Source organism: Pocillopora verrucosa, chromosome 3 (genome assembly GCF_036669915.1).
Source record: "Pocillopora verrucosa isolate sample1 chromosome 3, ASM3666991v2, whole genome shotgun sequence".
NCBI classification, from domain to species: Eukaryota; Metazoa; Cnidaria; class Anthozoa; order Scleractinia; family Pocilloporidae; genus Pocillopora; species Pocillopora verrucosa.
Genome location: NC_089314.1, coordinates 30,851,478 through 30,869,208, shown reverse-complemented (window position 1 = coordinate 30,869,208; position 17,731 = coordinate 30,851,478). Strand labels below are relative to the sequence as shown.

General features: G+C 38.5%; 1 protein-coding gene and 2 pseudogenes across 1 annotated transcript; 1 reads left to right on the top strand and 2 right to left on the bottom strand.

Annotated features, from left to right (window-relative positions):
• Positions 1–403: 403 nt before the first annotated feature.
• Positions 404–4,797, bottom strand: LOC131774572 (uncharacterized; annotated as a pseudogene).
• A 709-nt stretch (positions 4,798–5,506) lies between these two features.
• On the top strand, positions 5,507–17,457 carry LOC131787789 (tripartite motif-containing protein 3). The gene is made up of 4 exons (XM_066162954.1): positions 5,507–6,816; positions 7,496–7,543; positions 14,216–14,545; positions 15,351–17,457. Exons 1-4 carry the CDS (start codon positions 5,541–5,543, stop codon positions 15,635–15,637), a joined length of 1,941 nt encoding a protein of 646 aa, XP_066019051.1. The 5' UTR covers positions 5,507–5,540; the 3' UTR covers positions 15,638–17,457.
• LOC136280024 (uncharacterized) lies at positions 9,469–13,208 on the bottom strand (annotated as a pseudogene).
• Positions 17,458–17,731: the final 274 nt, after the last annotated feature.

Sequence of the window (17,731 nt, the reverse complement as noted above, 5' to 3'; positions counted from 1 at the left end):
TTTTCTAAAGGTTTCCCTTACAATCAAGTTAATATAACCATTGGTTAAAGAGCAAAAGGGCTTTTTCCCTTTCACAAAAATTACGCCCATAAGTAGGCGAAGGGCTGTTTCTCATACTGGCATGATGTAGAAGAGGCGAGTTTTTGGGCCGATTTGATATGTCTTCTAGACGTAAAGCAAAAACAAAGATACAGTGGGCTTATATAATTTCTCTTCTACAAAAGCCATATGGAAAAAACATGCGCCCTCCGATGATTATTTTCGAATTTACCGAATGTAAATTTACCACAAGACCCGACTGTTTCGCGACATTCTGGGATGTTTCCATCACTTAGTTAAAAAAAAAAAAAACTATCGAGGGGGCTGTACAATGATTAGCACAAAGAGTTCTTAAATTAATCGTCAAAGCCAAGGTAAATTTATTTCTAATGCTCAATTATTTGACGAGTTATTTGACAAGTTAATTGACAAGTTATTGACGAGTTGTGTGACGAAATACGCGACGAGTTTTTTTAAGCAAAGAGCCTGGGTGTTATTGTAGTGGTGGACGGGGCAAAGATGGCGGCCACGTTTGGACTTGAACTTTCGTGATGAAGTCATTGAGTAGTACTTCAACCTTGGATACAACAACGCAGATTTACCTCATGCCTTCTCTTACTGCATGACCAGGAAACTCAGTTTGCGACAGCTGAAAAGAATACTAGCCAGTAGAGGTCTTAAAGTTTGCCCAACAGCATTTCAGCATTGATATAGATAGCAGTTTAGCTGACACAATAACAAACAGGACATTTGTGACAGATAGGCTACCATTGTTATCAATTGCAGTAATTGATAAAACATACATGTACATACATGTATACATGTATGCAATATTCCAAACCAAACAGAAAATGGATTTCCACCTAGAAAAAAATTGCACTTTTGAGGTAACAAGAAACATCTACTGAATGTACTCGCCTACAGTTTATGTATCCACTACCACTTCTTCCCACACCTGAATGTGCACTATTTTCATACAAAATGAAAAACCATCCTCTATTCAATTTGCTGTACATTTTTAAGTATACAAAAGTTGTCAGGTGGTTAACCAGAAATGCTTGTCTGCTGATAGGACAGTACAAGCAAGCCATGAATAATGTGATTGAATAAATTAATGTGTTTGTAGCAGAAAAAAAGTGTTGATACAAGGTGTCTCCGAGTGGTCAGTCTGGCCATCCAACTCCTGATTTACTACCTCAACCTATGAAAGATACAAAAAGATAAAATACCAGTAATACCACTTTTATGTAGACAGATATTCAATAAAAGTGCTTGTACAAATAATAGTATACTGGGGTTCAGTTTCCACAATTTACAAAGTAGTTTTACTCCAAAGGACTATTAATGGAATTATTCATAACCCCCAATATTATAAGAGTAACCATACACATAGACCTTCTTTTGAAATTATTGTCAGACAGTATGCCCTCTGTAGACAAAACATTGTCTGTAGAATGAAGCATCAGGTCATGTAAGTGACTATCAAATAAGTGATACATTATCCAAAATAGGGTTATTACAAAAAATTCTCTTGACAATCATTGTGATTCCAGCAAGACTGGAAGGTTCAGCTGTCCGTACTGCATCCTAGGACCCTACAACCAAATAAAAATATCAGCAAACAGGATGGTGACCAGTGAAAAAAACAAAACAAAAAAGGACAAAACAAAACAAAACAAAAACAAAAAACAACTACGACAAAACAGGTTGTATGAGAAAAAATACTGAAGTCTATGACTCTTCATAAAGTCTTCTCACTGCTGCGATAAGTGCACATGACATACCCTAATTTCAAAGAGTAATACTTACAGAAAACCTCTATCCAGAACTGCAGGCCTCTCTACCAAAAGAATAGTTTATTTAAGTTTGATATGTAACTTGCTTTATTTGCAAAATCATTAACATTGAAGGCATCAGTACAAACACCTTAACATAACTGCCAAAATTTGTTTTGGTCAGATATATATAATTATATATTTTTTTAATAATGATACCATCCCATTCATTGATCTGAGTGGCCTTGTTTAAATGTATGAAACATGTTTCTCTATTATTTTGTACATGTGATGCTAAAGTTACTGAGATGAAATTTCCAATGATTATGGTTAGAACCACGCTTTGCCAAGCAACTGGGCTAAAACAGATTGAATGGCTAGCAAGACAGAAAACAATACTGAATACACCAAATAATAGTAAAGCTCATCATAGGGACAGAGTCCTCGAAAGCCTTTACATTGCATAAGTTTACTACTATGAAATGATCTTGTTAAAACTCAACCCATAATGGGTTAAAACCCTGAAAGTACTAAGAGTGCCTATTGATGTTTGAATATACTTACTAATCAAAAGCTGTCAATGGTGTGTCATGCACAGGTATTCATGGTAAGCATTCACAGATTTGGAATAAAATGCTTTTTGCCTTTAAGGCAAAATACAAAACGTAACATGGAAATTTGTTCAACAAATAGATGTAAAAACTTTGCTGTTTATTTATACTTACATTATCAAGTCATCAGACAGTAGTTGTTCTGAGGGAGAGCTTTCCACTGGTGGCAGCAAATCAAGTAGTGGAGGCATGTCTTCATTGATTTCCTGTGCAGTACAAAAGCCCTTAAAATCAATATCATCATCATCCAAGCCTGGAGTAGATTCACTTGCTGACACTTCTAAAGTGGATTTCTCAAATGTTGTGTCTTCTTCAGGGTAATGCTTTCTGGTGGTTGTGAGATCTAACATTGGCTAAAGTAGACTGTCATCACCACCTCCCACAGATTCACACGGCTTCACTTTTAATGCTAAATACAGCCTTGCTCTGGGGAGTATAGTAGAATTCAGATACCTTTGTAAACTAGAGGTTAAAACTGAACCACCAACATCCACATTGGAAACAGTGTCCTCTTTGTAGCTGGCCAATAAAATTCCATTGTGTCTATAATGCCAAATGAGCTTAAAGCACCAGGGAAGAACAATTCTTTTCCAGTTCCAATGATACTGTCAGCTGTTGCATCAATTGACAGAACAATGTCTCTGGTACCACCACCCTTATTTTGTCTGACAGCCACATACCTCTTCTGTTTGTCACTGTAATCTGACAAACTAGCCACCCTAGTTGAACTCTTTTTGTACCACTAAATTCTGGAGCTTTTCCTTTATTTCTCTTGTGTTTACAACAAACTACTGAAGGTTTTCACATCTTCTCTTCAATTTGTTTTTCTCCAAAATCTTTTCAAGGAGATCCTTCTTTTCATTCAGCCTCTCCTTGTTTTCTGACTCCTGAACTTTTTCCATACAAAATCTTCGTAGACGTGTAAGGTCACTCCTTTTTCTGAGTCCCAATGCATGTAAATCTTCATCAGTCACATGGGCTATTGCTATCACAGACATCTGTTAAAACAATTGATAAAACCTATACACTTAACTTTGAAAAATAATTCATAAATCGTTTTTGACCTGTTTTAGCAAGAATGAGTATTGTAAACCATGTGGCCTAGTCCGCCACATTTTATTTTTCTGTCTAACACAAAGTATGCTGGAACCTACTTACATAGGGGGCCAACACACAACAGTTTTTAAAGAAACAAACAGCACATTAAATTCGGCCAGTACAAAATGCTGACTGCAGACAAGGTGCAAAATGCTGACTAGGCACAAAATGCAGAGTGAGAAGAAAGACTGTTGTTTTCATCTAATAAGTGATAACATGCCCTTACATGTCATTATACAACTTACCAAGTGTTTTCTATGATCATCTTACAGATCGGGGATTATTCTTCACCAAATTTTTTCTTTTAATTGAATTTCAAGCCTTCATAGTCTTCACACCATGTACACGAAATTTTTGTATGATATAACCATAAGTATATTTACGATGGAAATATTATATAAGAACAAGTGAATAAGATTCTCGTAGCAAATTAGAGTTAGAGAATGTCAATGCTTCCTACACGTGCAATGTGTCTTTAATACAAATGAAGAATAATCAGCGAATTCTTACGGGAAAAAAGCGAAGAGTCATTTTTGTGACTGGTCATTTGTTTTCTTTTCTTGTCGTTATTTGATCACTAGTTAACTACACAGTCATTACACAATATGTTACAATCAGTGTGTGTTCACCCTTGAACATTGAAAATAAATCAAGACGAAGGAACAGTTTGGCTTTAAATATTCTTGAGAAGTTTGAGAGAACCTTTCGGTGGAAATTCTTTGAAAATTTCTGACTGCCGGGCATTTAGTCTATTTGAGACCGTACCCGGCTGTCGGACAGTTAGTCACAGCGTAAAAGATTTGAGGAATAACACCCCATACTAACCTGTACATCCTCAACTCTTGAAGCGAAGTACTTTGATAAATGCAATATGTTCGTTATGAATTCTCAAACCTGCAAACGATTTTAATTAATCCAATATGACTCCTCATTATCAAAGTATGAGACAAAAGAATATCAACAAATCAACAAGATCAGTCTTAATAATAAATTACGCTGCTGGTTCTGTGAGCTCTTAGCAAAGAGCCATATCAATTATACACACTTTTCACAAGTAAATGCGGGGCTAAACTTCAAAATGCGGCAGAGTATTCTGAGGATTGTGACAGTAGTTAACAGGCGACTCTACTACTTAACGTTCAACGCGACAACCGATAAATCTTCATGTGTTTCTTTCAGTGGAATTCATTGCCAGCAAATGTTAAGTAAACATACCTCATTCAACAGTTTATCCGCCGGGTCCACGCACGACAGTAGCCATCTTTGGACTTACTTGCGCACGTGTATTAGTACAATAAAGGGCAAAATTACTGAGCGCTGATTGGTTGAGAGAGAGGGCATTTTTTCTTAATCGAGGGCATTTTTAGTAATCACGAGAGGGCATGATTACCTGTTAATGATTGGCTAATCCGTTGCATTGCTAATCCGTTGCTTCCCAGATAAAAATAGACTGCGCGCGTGATTTTCCTTCGTATAAATTTTGCCCTTTATTGATAAACAAGTAATCCCATGAGACCTCGTACTATTAAGGATTAATTGCACTTGAGTTTTCAAAATTTTCCAAATTGCCCTCTCCGCTTCGCGACTCGGGAAATTTTGGAAAATTTTGAAAACTCTCGCGCAATTAATCCTTAATAGTACTTGGCCTCATGTGATTACATATACTAATCAAAATTAATAACTCGTCAAACAACTTGTCACATAACTTGTCACATTACTCGTCACATAACTCGTCAAATAACTGGTCATGTAACTCGTCACATAACTCGTCAAATAATTATAATTTTCAGGGCCCTTTGCGGGCTCCGTAGATTTCACAATTTGTTTCGTTTAGCTCAATTTGTATCCCGTACCTCGTACCGCACTAAATATTTTGAGAATAATATTCCTGCAAACCGAAGGGTCCTGGGTTCCAATGTGCTTGGAGCTTCCGCTTTTCCGAGAAAGTAGTCATGCTCAGTCCTCCTTGCAGTCATGCTCAGTACAGTGATGTGTGTCTTCCAACTCTTTAGGAACCATGGCCCGAGGAAAGAGCATGTTGGACGAGATCAAAAAGGAACTAGAATGCCCGGTGTGCCAGGAACAATTCAGCGAGAACAATGAACCGAAAATTCTCAAATGTCAACACACGTTTTGCAAATCCTGTCTTAACGGCTGGTTACGACGGCACGGTGGAGGAAGGTTGAGTTGCCCAAACTGTCGAGTGATTACCGAATGTCCCAACGACAATATTGACTGCTTACCGACCAACCTTGGATTTAAGAATTTGGGAGTTATCTTGGAAGCCCACGGTGACTTAAGCAACGGTGACCGTCGAGACATCAGATCACAGGAAGAGAACATATGTGAGCGCCATAGAAAGAAACTTGAACATTACTGCGAACAGTGCCAGATTTGCATATGCTCTGATTGTGTTATTGTTGAGCATCGGGATCCGAAAAGTCACCAAATCGTGTCTATAGAACATGGAGCGAAAATTCAGGGCGTAATTATCACAGAAAAACTTAGATCTCTGGAAGCGATCACTTCCCGCTTTAGGCGCGATATTGCTACTTTGTCGGAAAGGAGAGATAAATTTAACACTAACATAGAGCAGGCAGTGAAAGCGCTCCATAAGGCGGCGGAAAGCTGTAGAAATTTGATACGCCAACATGAAGCTAGCGTGACGGAGCAGCTGGTGAGGGAGAGATCGCTTTACGATAATACTATTTCCCAGGAGTTGTCGAAGCTAACTGGCAAACTGGAGATTATGGCTAGCGTTGCGATCCGTGGTAAAACGATTCTTGAAAACCGTAACATAGAGGAAATGATAACCATGAAACAAGTACTCGATGAATTGACTTCAGATAAAGTCAGACCGCTACTCAGATATCCAGACGTAAAATACACCCCAAGTGCACACCCTCGAAACTTACCTACTGGAAAGCTGTTTATAACTCACACAGAACCTTCTATGAGTGTGGTCACTGGTGAAGGCCTGACAAGCGGTATACAATCACAGGAAGCCAATTTTACGGTGACAACAAAGGATTCAACGGGTCAGACAACTTACAGTGAAATTGACAAGATCATCGTTGAGATTACGTCTGTACGGAAGGGAATAAAAGACATTCCAGTTGTTATCAAAGAATTGAAAGACGGTCGATATTCTGTTTTCTATACACCAAATGCTTTTGGCGAATTTAGGGTTTCAATCAAAGTCCGAGACGAACCAATTCGAGGGAGTCCCTTCAAACTTCGAATTAAAAAAATTCCGAAGCCCACTGTCTTTGAAGGGAGTTCTAAATTTCAAGGTGAGTCGAAGAAATAATATAATAGTGAGTTTTGTTTGAGTCTTAGTACTTTAGCAGGGACTCTTAGCTTGTTTCGGGCCATATCAAAGACGTCGATGTTCTTACCTTTCGCAAATAGGATTCTGTACAACAATTTTGAATTAGAGTTTGCAAGTTCAGTGCTTTTATCACTCTCTGGCAAAGACCTTCTCAAAACTAGGAGAAGAACAGTCTAAGTAGTATTTTTTGCATTTTGTGTGAACTAAAGCCGGAAAGCTAAGTAGCTGCTTTTATTTATCTTAAGACGTAGAGGAGCTACCAGGTTACTTGATCCTCCAATCAACAAGGATAGTGGTGGACAAACCTGAAATCGCTCAATTTTCCGATGCACACCCTTGAACGACGATATATGATGTTGCGACATCCATGGAGAAAACCGTGTTAGACGCGTAGTAATACATGGGCTGGCATTGTTGGGGAAATACATAAGATCCTACATCATATTATGGAGGACGAACACAAGCGCAAGCGAAAAGTGTAGGGAATGCGTTGAAACTAAATCCTGCATAAATTTTGGATGCTTTATTATATCAAAAGTGTTTATATAGTGTTTTATGTCATTAATGGTTCTGCGAGCATCGAAAAACAAATTGGTTTTGACCATGAATTCACACTATATCATCAATTGTCTTACGTTTAGGCGTAAAGCTCCACAGAGATTGGATTCCTCAGCCAAGAAATCGACAAGGTAATGAGCCTTAAAAAACAGTTACGATTAGGATTCTCCCCTGACTAAGGGGCTGCCCAAAATAACAGATATTCCTATTAAGCTAACCCAGCAAACATTTTGTATTTCAAGCCTATTAAATATTGCCCTTGACCAGCCATCAAAGAAGGTTGTTTTTCTTACTTTTTAAGGGGATTCAAGCTAAGGGCCTCAATGACTGTATTTTCAAATTCTTCTTCACTTAAGCTTCAGAAAAGCTGCGTTAATGTTTTTTCAAAAAGAAAATACACACCAGCGTATATTAGCCACTGGTTGTTTCCGGGTTGCAAACTTGAATGCTGTAGTTCCTGTAGTTGCGATAGTAACAGATGATCAACGTCTTATAAGACATTGATCATCTTTTCTCTTCTTTTCGACAGTCTAATGTGGGACATTGGCTTGGGTTTTTACTAATGAAATACTAACAGTATCGCAGAAGTTAACAGTCAGTTCAGGCAGTTGTCTGGCTTGCACTGGTCAAGTCACACAATTCCTTGTGCGAGCCTCTACAGCCTCTATTCAGTCAGTTTTAGTAAAAATCACACTTTTGATCCAGACAAAAAATTCCCAAATCTGAGTGATCTCTTTAGAGATACAAAGTAGGTAAACTGAATAGATCATACAAGGGGGGACGCGAGTGAAAAAACGTCTCCGTGGGATGAAATAGGGTTCGTATGATGTTGAACACATTTGTCTATTTTGTCTAATATTTTTCCTTGAATGAAATATGGCTTCATATTCAAACACTATTTGTCTTGCATTTATCAGGGACAAATATGATAACATATTTGTCACACATTTGACGTCTTTGCGACCAGGACAAACATGTAACATCAGATTTGTCTCACATTTGACCTAGAGCCAAATGTGGTCAAATCCATCAAGTGTTAGGGCGCATTGTAATTCGTGGGCAGCCTTCAGAGAATCTTAAGAGAGGATGTCAGCATCCGTAGAACAAATTTGAAAAATAGTGGCAAGTCGACCAAAATTCTTTTTCTCCCCTACTTTCATATTTTGTAGCCTAATATGCCCTAATAATTGTGGCATAGTTTTTTTGTGAAAATATATTTTAGTTCTCGAGAAATTATTTTTTCGTTCGACCGCTCAAGTATGCAAATTTTCACCGTGAATATTACCCGAGTTGTGTGACCTCGTGTAACGAATACACTCGACCTCCGGTATTTCTGTCAACATAATCCTTTGTTTTATCATTTAAACTTAATCCCCTGTCATTATTGAAGCTGGCAAAGAAATATTGATTTTTTGGTGAATATTTTTGTCCGCATACTTTTCCTATGTCGAAAAGTAGCATCAAAACAAAGACAGTTTTAACAATGACCGATATGACAGAATCTACTGAGCTTCTAGCTCTTAAAAGAGAAAAGGATGGTTATGAAGTTACTGTAAAAATTTCCCTGTGCATTTGTGTTGTTCTATCTTGAGACGAACTTAAAGTCGGGCAAAATTTACTTGCTAGCGACCATGAAATATACATGGCTACATATCACTACAATTTGTAAAAAAATCTAACATAACACTCTTACCTTGCTTATTTATGATTTTCTTAGCTGTTTCGATTATTATATTACGTCTGGGTATTACTTTTTTCCAGCAGAAGCCCGGGTTTTGCGTTGTATTCTCCCCTCCCCCATTTATATTTTAAGCTTGTCACGCAATAAATGAATATTTACCCTGTATAAAGATTTTTGTTTATGCTGAATTGAAAATATTAGAATGTGTGCTTTTTTTGGTCACTAATCGTTGTTTCAGTGGCGGCGAAGCAGTTAAAAGCGGGTTGTTGCTTCAACGCTATTGAACTTTATAGTATACAGACAGGAGAGCAAAGCGTGATGCTCTGGGAATAAAATGTTACATGATATCGGAATGAGTTTTGTTCAAGAACGAGTTCATCCCGGTTGCCACATGATACCAGAGTAAAGTTTATTTGAACGAACGTAACATTCCTTCTGGACGACTTTTTGTACCTGAATAATGTAAACGATATGCGACGGTCTGCAGTGATCGGCGACGGCTGAATTTTCAGTAATGTGTACCTGAAAAATGAACATACAGATTTATAACCGCAACAGAATTTGAATAATTTCGTGGAAAAGGTTGTGGTTATTCATCGTGGTGAATAACAATAAAAAGCTAAATTTTTTTCGTTTGTCTCACGATGTAGTCACGTGTGATGTAGATCGCGACGTTTCGACTGCATACTGCTAGTCTTCTTCAGGCGATGAGGTGGACTGGTCATGCGTGATCTTATAAAGCATGATGCTCTACTGTGATTGGTTGTTTTTCAACAGCTCTGATTGGTGCATTTCGATCCTTGCTGTTCACTCAGTGATTTGCTCCCTCGGCGGTCCGCTGTCGCACGGCTCTCCTGTTGTTGTGTTTCTTGATCGTAGGTATCCACGCTTCTGGAATTTCTATTCCACTATCCCTGTTGATGTTGTTAGGGTGAAGTCTTATATGAATAGCCTCTTTGAACCTGCGCGTGTAGTAATAAGGGTCACGATCAATAAACTTTACTTCCTTCCAGAGTGGCTTGTGTCCGGTGTTGTGGGCATGTTCTGAAACGGCAGAGGTCTCGGTACGGGCGAGTCGAATATCTCGATCGTGCTCCTTAATTCTGTCTTGCATAGGTCTTCCAGTCTCTCCGATGTACACCTTGCCGCATTCACAGGGAATCCTGTAAACTACGCCATCTTGTTTAGCCGGGTCGACAGCGTCTTTCGTCTTTCTTTCTTTCTTTTCATGCTCACCTTGTAATCCGTTTTTAGATACCGTTTTGATTGTTTGAGCTTTTCACTTTGATGCTTTGCCCACGTTAGACTGGCGCCGTGCTCATCACCCAACTTTTGTACTATTTCTTCAAGATCATCATATGCTTTGCTCCATCTGCTGAAAAATAGTCCAGACCTTGCAGTGATTTGCGCACAGAAGCTGAACATACTTTTAATACTCTGCATAATGTACTTCTACTCATCGGACTGAAGCCAGACTCTTTACAATGACTTTGATATTGGCTGACGATTTGCTCTGGAATCATTGTTCTAATAACATTTGGGACCTTAATTTCCGCATTCGATGAAAGCTTTACCAACTTCTCCCCAAAAGGGAGATCTTGGACCACATAAGCGCTAGTAATGAAGGATAAGAAATGTTCTAGTTTTTCAGGAGCAACATAAATTCTTGTTGATGGGGTTGTTGTGACAGCTGTCCCTCGTCCATGTAACAAATGGTGATCCTTGCGTTGTTGTACCTGTATCTGGTGAGATCTGATATCCACACTTGAAGGTCTTTAAAGAGACTTTGTTAGCTGTGATAGACAAGATTTGTCGTCGTGTGCCCCAGTGGTCTGCATTGCTACAGCATTCAACTAGTGCCTCAAGCAGCATCGGGTCGATATTTTCACTAGTATTTTGGGATTCGCAGACTGTTCTCAGAAGATTATGTTTTTCTTGCGGGGCGATTTCTTCAAGACATGCATCAATGACTTGTCTGGCCCTCCTGGTATTTGGACGCTTTGTTCGTGCCGATGCTTCATCCCACGGTGTTGCCAAGGAGTAACGGATTAGACTGATGTCGCATGCAGCAAGGAAGGCATTAAGATGGTCTCTAGGCTTTACAACTGCTGTTTTGTCACCATCCACTTCCGTAAACGACAATGTGTGGTTATTGGGGGTATGAAGGAAGAGGTCGCTGGACTATGGACTGTCAGTCTGAATTGTACTTCCTGATCTTCATGCTCCTTGCTCGTACGGGAGAGCCCTTTACTACTGTGTGCATAATTACGCGTCTCGCCAGACGGCGGAAAGCCAACAAAGTGTTCTGACATTGGTATAGAAACCTCCGCCTCTGTCTGGATTTTTGGTAGCCTACTGACCAACTCCCAGTCGAGACTTAAGTCTGACGGGACGCGTAATTTTGCACACGGTGGTAAGTAGCCTACTTATCGAAGCCAGGTTGTATGAACTTTCTAGATACCTTGAGTATTATCCGTGAAACACGCTTGCCAATTCCCCTATCGCCTTTTGGAATCGACTTGACCCTGCCTTCACCATGGCCGGACACTTCTTTTGGCACTGTACGTCTGCTATTGGAGCCACGACTCCACCCAACACCGAGATTTGATCTATGAGTGGGGCAAATTGTCAAATCATCGATATCTTTCGGCGTCTTGAAGATGCTGGCTCGCGAAAAAATCAGATCAACTTCATTTTCTGCATCTGAAAACTTGCAACTCTGCAAGTGGCTTGAAATGTCTTTTTACAACTACGCAAGGGAACGACTTGAGAAATACTACTTCGGTCTTCTCGATAACTAAACCTACAAGTTCCACCAGCGAACGATTTAAATGAACAGCAAATATCCATTTTAGCATGTAAGATGAGACGCTTATACAAGAGATCAACACGCTAAATCGGTATGTAACTTGTCAATCAAATTGACTTTTGTAAACATTCTCTGACTTACGCCGGCAGAGGAATCATTGATGAATCTGGACATTTTAGTTTTCTGAATACAGAAATTCCTGGAAGGTTTTTCTAGATACCATGCAAAGAGGGAAAAAAACAATCTCTTGGTATTTCGGAGGTTGATCCACCTTTGAATTTATGTGTTTTGTCATGCAACTGATAAAATAAGATGGAGAAGATATATAAATTGGAACTCAAATTTGGCTAGAATGTGGTAGAGCATAACGTGATCATCGAAACAGCTATTAAGATCCTTAATAAACATGGTAAGTGTTATGTTAGATTTTTTTCGTAAATTGTAGTGATTTATGCCAGTAAACGTTGGCGACAAGTAGGCACCATGTATATTTCCTAGTCGCTAGCAAGTAAATTTTGCCCGACTTTGAGTTCGTCTCACGCTAGAACAACACAAATACACAAGGAAATTTTTACAGTAACTTCATAACCATCCTTTTGTATTTTAAAAGCTAGAAGCTCAGTAGATTTTGTCATATCGGTCATTGTTAAAACTGTCTTTGTCTTGATGTTACTTTTCGACATAGAAAAAGTATGTCGGACAAAAATATTCACCAAAAAATAAATATTTCTTTGCCAGCTTCAATAACGACAGGGGTTTAAGTTTAGATGATACAACAAAGGATTATGTTGTCAGAAATACCAGAGGTCGAGTGTATTCGTTACACGAGGTCACACAACTCGGGTAATATTCACGGTGAAAATTTGCATATTTGAGTGGTCGAACTAAAAAAATTATTTATCGAAAACTAAAGTATATTTTCACAAAAAAACTACACCACAATTATTAGGAACATATTGGGCTACAAAATATGAAAGTATGAGTGAAAGCAATTTTGGGTGACCTGCCGCTGTTTGTCTGATGCTTGTTGATATTAGCTCTTAAAGGGCATGTAAATCCAAAAAACGTTCATTTTCTTTTCACGTAGATGTTTAGTAAATATGTCAAGTACACCAAAGGTGCCATTGGTTTTTTTTCTCAAAAGTCCATTTTCACTTTGTAAAAGCTCTTCCAAATTCGAAACATTCACCATTTTGAATGGCGCCATCTTTCCTGTGACGTCACGGGTGGAACCTCCAAAGTTTCGTTTTATAATCGCGTGAGACACGGAGTCTTTTCCACAGCCGTTGTTTGCCAGTCTCGTCATGATTTTTTTACAGTTTGCTTCAATATACTCAGTTTTTTCATAATGTTAAAGCGTTGTGTCGTACAGTTTTGTACTTATTCAAACAAAACTGGGCATACAACGCAAATATTTCCAAATGACGCAAATTTGAAGCCACAATTTGTGAAACTTCTTCAAATGAAAATAGCCGATTTCGTCGAGCCGTTCGAACATTCTGTTGTTTGTAGCAGTCATTTTTCTTCTTGGTGTTGTACCGACAATTCAGGCCCTACCAGAAGCAATTTATTCGGAACTATAAACAACTAGCTGTAGTACTGTATTATTAAATCAGTGACAGAAACAATTCAAGCAAATCGATCTCAAAATGTAACAAAACAGATGAAACGGAAAACATTTAGCTTACTCGTTTCCGGTGTGATTCTCTGTGCTTTACTGCTGCCTGTACGCGTAATAGACCGTCTCCAGCACCCAGAAATCGAGGCAAATTGACTAAAAACCTGGATAATCAGTGATACAACTTATCTAGGTTTCACTTTCACGAGTTGTCGGCATTGCTCGACAAGTTCCACACTCGCACCTTTGACAATTTTATATAAAACACCCTCGGAAGCTCAGTGGGTTTTAAAAATTTCTGTTGCATTCTTTTAGATTGTACCCTTGCTTTATTGGATTTTCATATCAAATACAAATAAATCACACAGTAAATTAGATACCAGTCTGAGTTTCCGAGGAGGTCGCATCGCTGTCAACATGTTCTTCACTGTATTCGTGCGGATCGCTTCGGTGAACCTTACGCGGCTCATATTGTTAATGACGTGGCCCAGACTCTTCTAAAGATGCAGTTCTGTCTAACAACATTTAAACTGTATTTGGTAATCGTTCAAGTAATTTTCTGATTAAATTGAGAAAGCCGTGAGAAGTCATTCCTCTCCTCTCTAAAGATAACGCGACAACCGAATTTGGATTAAACTCTACCGGTAGTATTTGAGTTACATTAACACTTACCACAACCATTTTCCTTCCACAAGGGGTCCTGCTTCCTGCTTACTGGATTCCACAACCAAAAGACTCACAGGGCTTAGAAATGACTGTACATCTTGTTGAGCTGGATCATGAGAAAGACGCACAGCAGTACAAGAGTGTTCAGGACCGATTCCTGCAAACCTGTTCTGGCAACAAAATTGTAAGGATAGAACGAGTTCAAAATCCAGCTCTCCTTAGCTCGTACATAATCCGAAAACAGAAGATGGATGAGACTAAGGGAAGCAACGAGCAGTGGTTATTTCACGGAACTCGGGGTGTTAACTGCAAATTAATAAATCACACAGGTTTCAACAGAAGCTTTCATGGTAAATATGGTGAGTAAGTTATCTTCGATTTTAAAGACAAAAAGGAAAGTAAGAATTGGAACAAAAAGCCCAATTATCAGCCCTTATCCACAAAATAGAACTTGATTCCGCAAATTTCTTTATTCCACACGGTAATTTGCAACAATGTGTCACTATAAAGATAGAACGAGTTCAAAATCCAGCTCTCTTTGGCTCGTGTATGTTCCGAAAACAGAAGATGGATGAGACTAAGGGAAGCAACGAGCAGTGGTTATTTCACGGAACTCCGGGTAATAACTGCAAATTAATAAATCACACAGGTTTCAACAGAAGCTTTCATGGCAAAAATGGTGAGTAAGTTATTTTCGATTTTAAAGACAAAAAGGAAAGAAAGAATTGGAACAAAAAGCCCAATTATGAGCCCTAATTCGCAAAATAGTATTCGATCCCGCAAATTTCCTTATGCTACACGGCAATATGCAACAATGTGTAACTGTATCATTATGCTGTTAATTAAGATACCTCGTTTTTACAACCTCGCTTCCTTCATTATATTTCCCATGTGTAGATATTTGTATGAAAAGGAAGCCACAGTTAAACATCAAAATTATTAAATTATTTTTGTTTTTGTTTTTGTTTTTCATGTTTGACTTGCTTATTCTCAGAATTCATCATAAGTCTTCTCAACCAGGATAGGCCACTGTTATCATTTAATCCCTTTAGCACTTGAGCTCTCGATAACTCGGTAGTCAATGAGGCATACACCTACTAAGCAAAACTGCTGGGTTTCGAACCCTGTGACAAGCGAATTTTTAAATTCTCCTTGACTTTTCAGGAGCCGTGTATGGAAATGGCGTGTATTTTGCTGAAGATGCCTCGAACTCAGCTCGGTCAACCTATTCACCACCCGACGCGAATGGTCTGCGGTACATGTATTATAGTCGAGTCCTGGTTGGTGAGTATACACAAGGCAAGCAAGGTCTCCTCACGCCTCCAGCAAAGAATCCAAATGATCCAACTGACACCTATGATAGCGTGGTGGATCAAATCCCCAACCCGAAAATCTTTGTTGTGTTCTTTGACTGCCAGTGCTACCCAGAGTACTTGATTACCTTTCGCTGACCTGCACACGGTTTTCGGCGCTATTTAGTGTAACACAACATGTGCTTCTTTGAATAGCTAGGCAACAACAACACTATGATATTCGGCCGACATTTCAATGGGGAGAAGTTTGTTTTGTTTTATTTTTTTTCTCTTTTTTCATTCTTTTGTGTTTTAATTTTTTAAAATTATTATTTTAATAATAATAATTATTATTATTATCATTTATTTTTGTTGTAATAGTGAGCTGACTCAATGTAGAATTTTTTGCGTCTCGGCAAATTACGATATATCATAGATCGTGCACGGATGAGGACATTATTTGTGTTTGTTTTTCCTTTCTTTTTTTTTTAACGTTCTGTTGTTTTTTTGTTTGGTTGTCATTGGTTGTTAAAGTAAGCCGACTGTAGTTAGATGTGAATTTTTGCGCATCATAGATCGCGCATGGATGAAGAAATCGTGCAGCGACGCTTGTTTAGCTTACTTTAGTAGGACTATGCGAAACAGCTATATTTGTTTCGTACTTTCCTTAACACCCGGCAAAATTATTTAGATGTCTGGTGAATCACAGATGAATAATAATTTTGTGAATCACAGCTGTTACCAAACATTAGCCACCTGAATCAAGCTTTAACATCCTGTCAATACGAATTTGTACAGCTCCGTGTGGAAACATCTTTAAATTGTTGCACCTGAGATAGCTCTATCCACCGCGAGTATCGTTCAGCAACGTTATGACTTGAGGAGAGGGAAGGGGGCGAGGGAGGGCTTTGGGTAGTTTAACATTTATCTTCCATGAGTGACCAAGTCAGAATTTCTTAAAAAATATCAATACAATATCAAGCAGACAAGTGATGAGAATATAGAAAAATATCAGTCAGGGAATTATGGGTTGATCCAATACCAAATTCTCCAAACTAACATCACAAGAACTGTATGGGAGAAATAAAGAGAATTACTTATGAGATCTCGGGAGTTAAAGGGTTAAGCCAAGCTTGCAGTCGAAAAACTGATTGAAAAAAGAATGAGGAACAACCAACAGGTGTTTGGCAGTCAAAAAAAAAAAAAAGAAACAAGGAGGGTACGTTTCTAAAGAAACTGTCGTGCTGCGTCGGTGGGAGAGTATGGCAGGTAATTTAGTGTTAACGACTGAAAACATAAATTAGCCACCGTAAAGGGTAAAAGGCTGACGTTTCGAGCGTTAGCCCTTTGTCAGATCAATCGATCATTTTGCCCTCTGTATTTCTTTTTTCAAAGTTTGGTTTGATGTGCAAATTGGTAACTAAGCAGAACATGCTCGTTGAGGTATAACATGCCAGTATATTTTTGCATAGTTTAGCTATATTCGCAGCGTTTGCCGTATTTTCCGGTTACCACAGTTATTCTTTCCTAGTGGGAAATAGGAAAAAACAGAAAGCAGAAAGCGAGTTAACAAGTTTAGTAAAAAAAAAAGTGAAGCGTAAAATGAATTTTTTTTTTAAGTGGTGGAAGTTTTAATTTGCTCTCGATTTTAGTTATGTCATCTCATCAAGAGAAAATAATCTCATGTAACCTGCGATTAGGGCCTTTTGTCCTACTGTTATTAATGGTAGTAGCTTTGCTCAGTTGTTTGGTTCCTCGCTTGCTTGTTTGTTCTTTTTTTTCCCACGAGGAAAGCATCAGCGACTAAATGGCGGAGAGGAATACAACTGTAAAGCTGAAGATAACGTACCATGGCTACATATGTAACGAATTGGTTTAATATGTATCTTTACGAAGCTGTCTCTTGGCCAAGGTGCACAGCTTGTCCATTGTTAGACTGCAGTCTCTTGTCAAATAATAAAATTATCACTTGGAATGAAGACGTTAAAGTTATCTTTCGTTTTGCGTTGTCTCTCGTCGGCACTGACATAAAATCCCGTTTTTTTTTTTTAACTTGGTAAACGCAGGTCAAACAATTCACACACCAGGAAACCTAATCTTCTTCCAGGAGTGTAAATAACCAACCAGGACATAAATATAAAAAAAAATTGATGCACGAAAAAATATTCTAACGCTACGAAAGTAACGCAAAGTTCGTATCGCTCGTCAAACATTTGTCGCCGAAAAAATTATCTTTGTACTCTTCAAATGTAA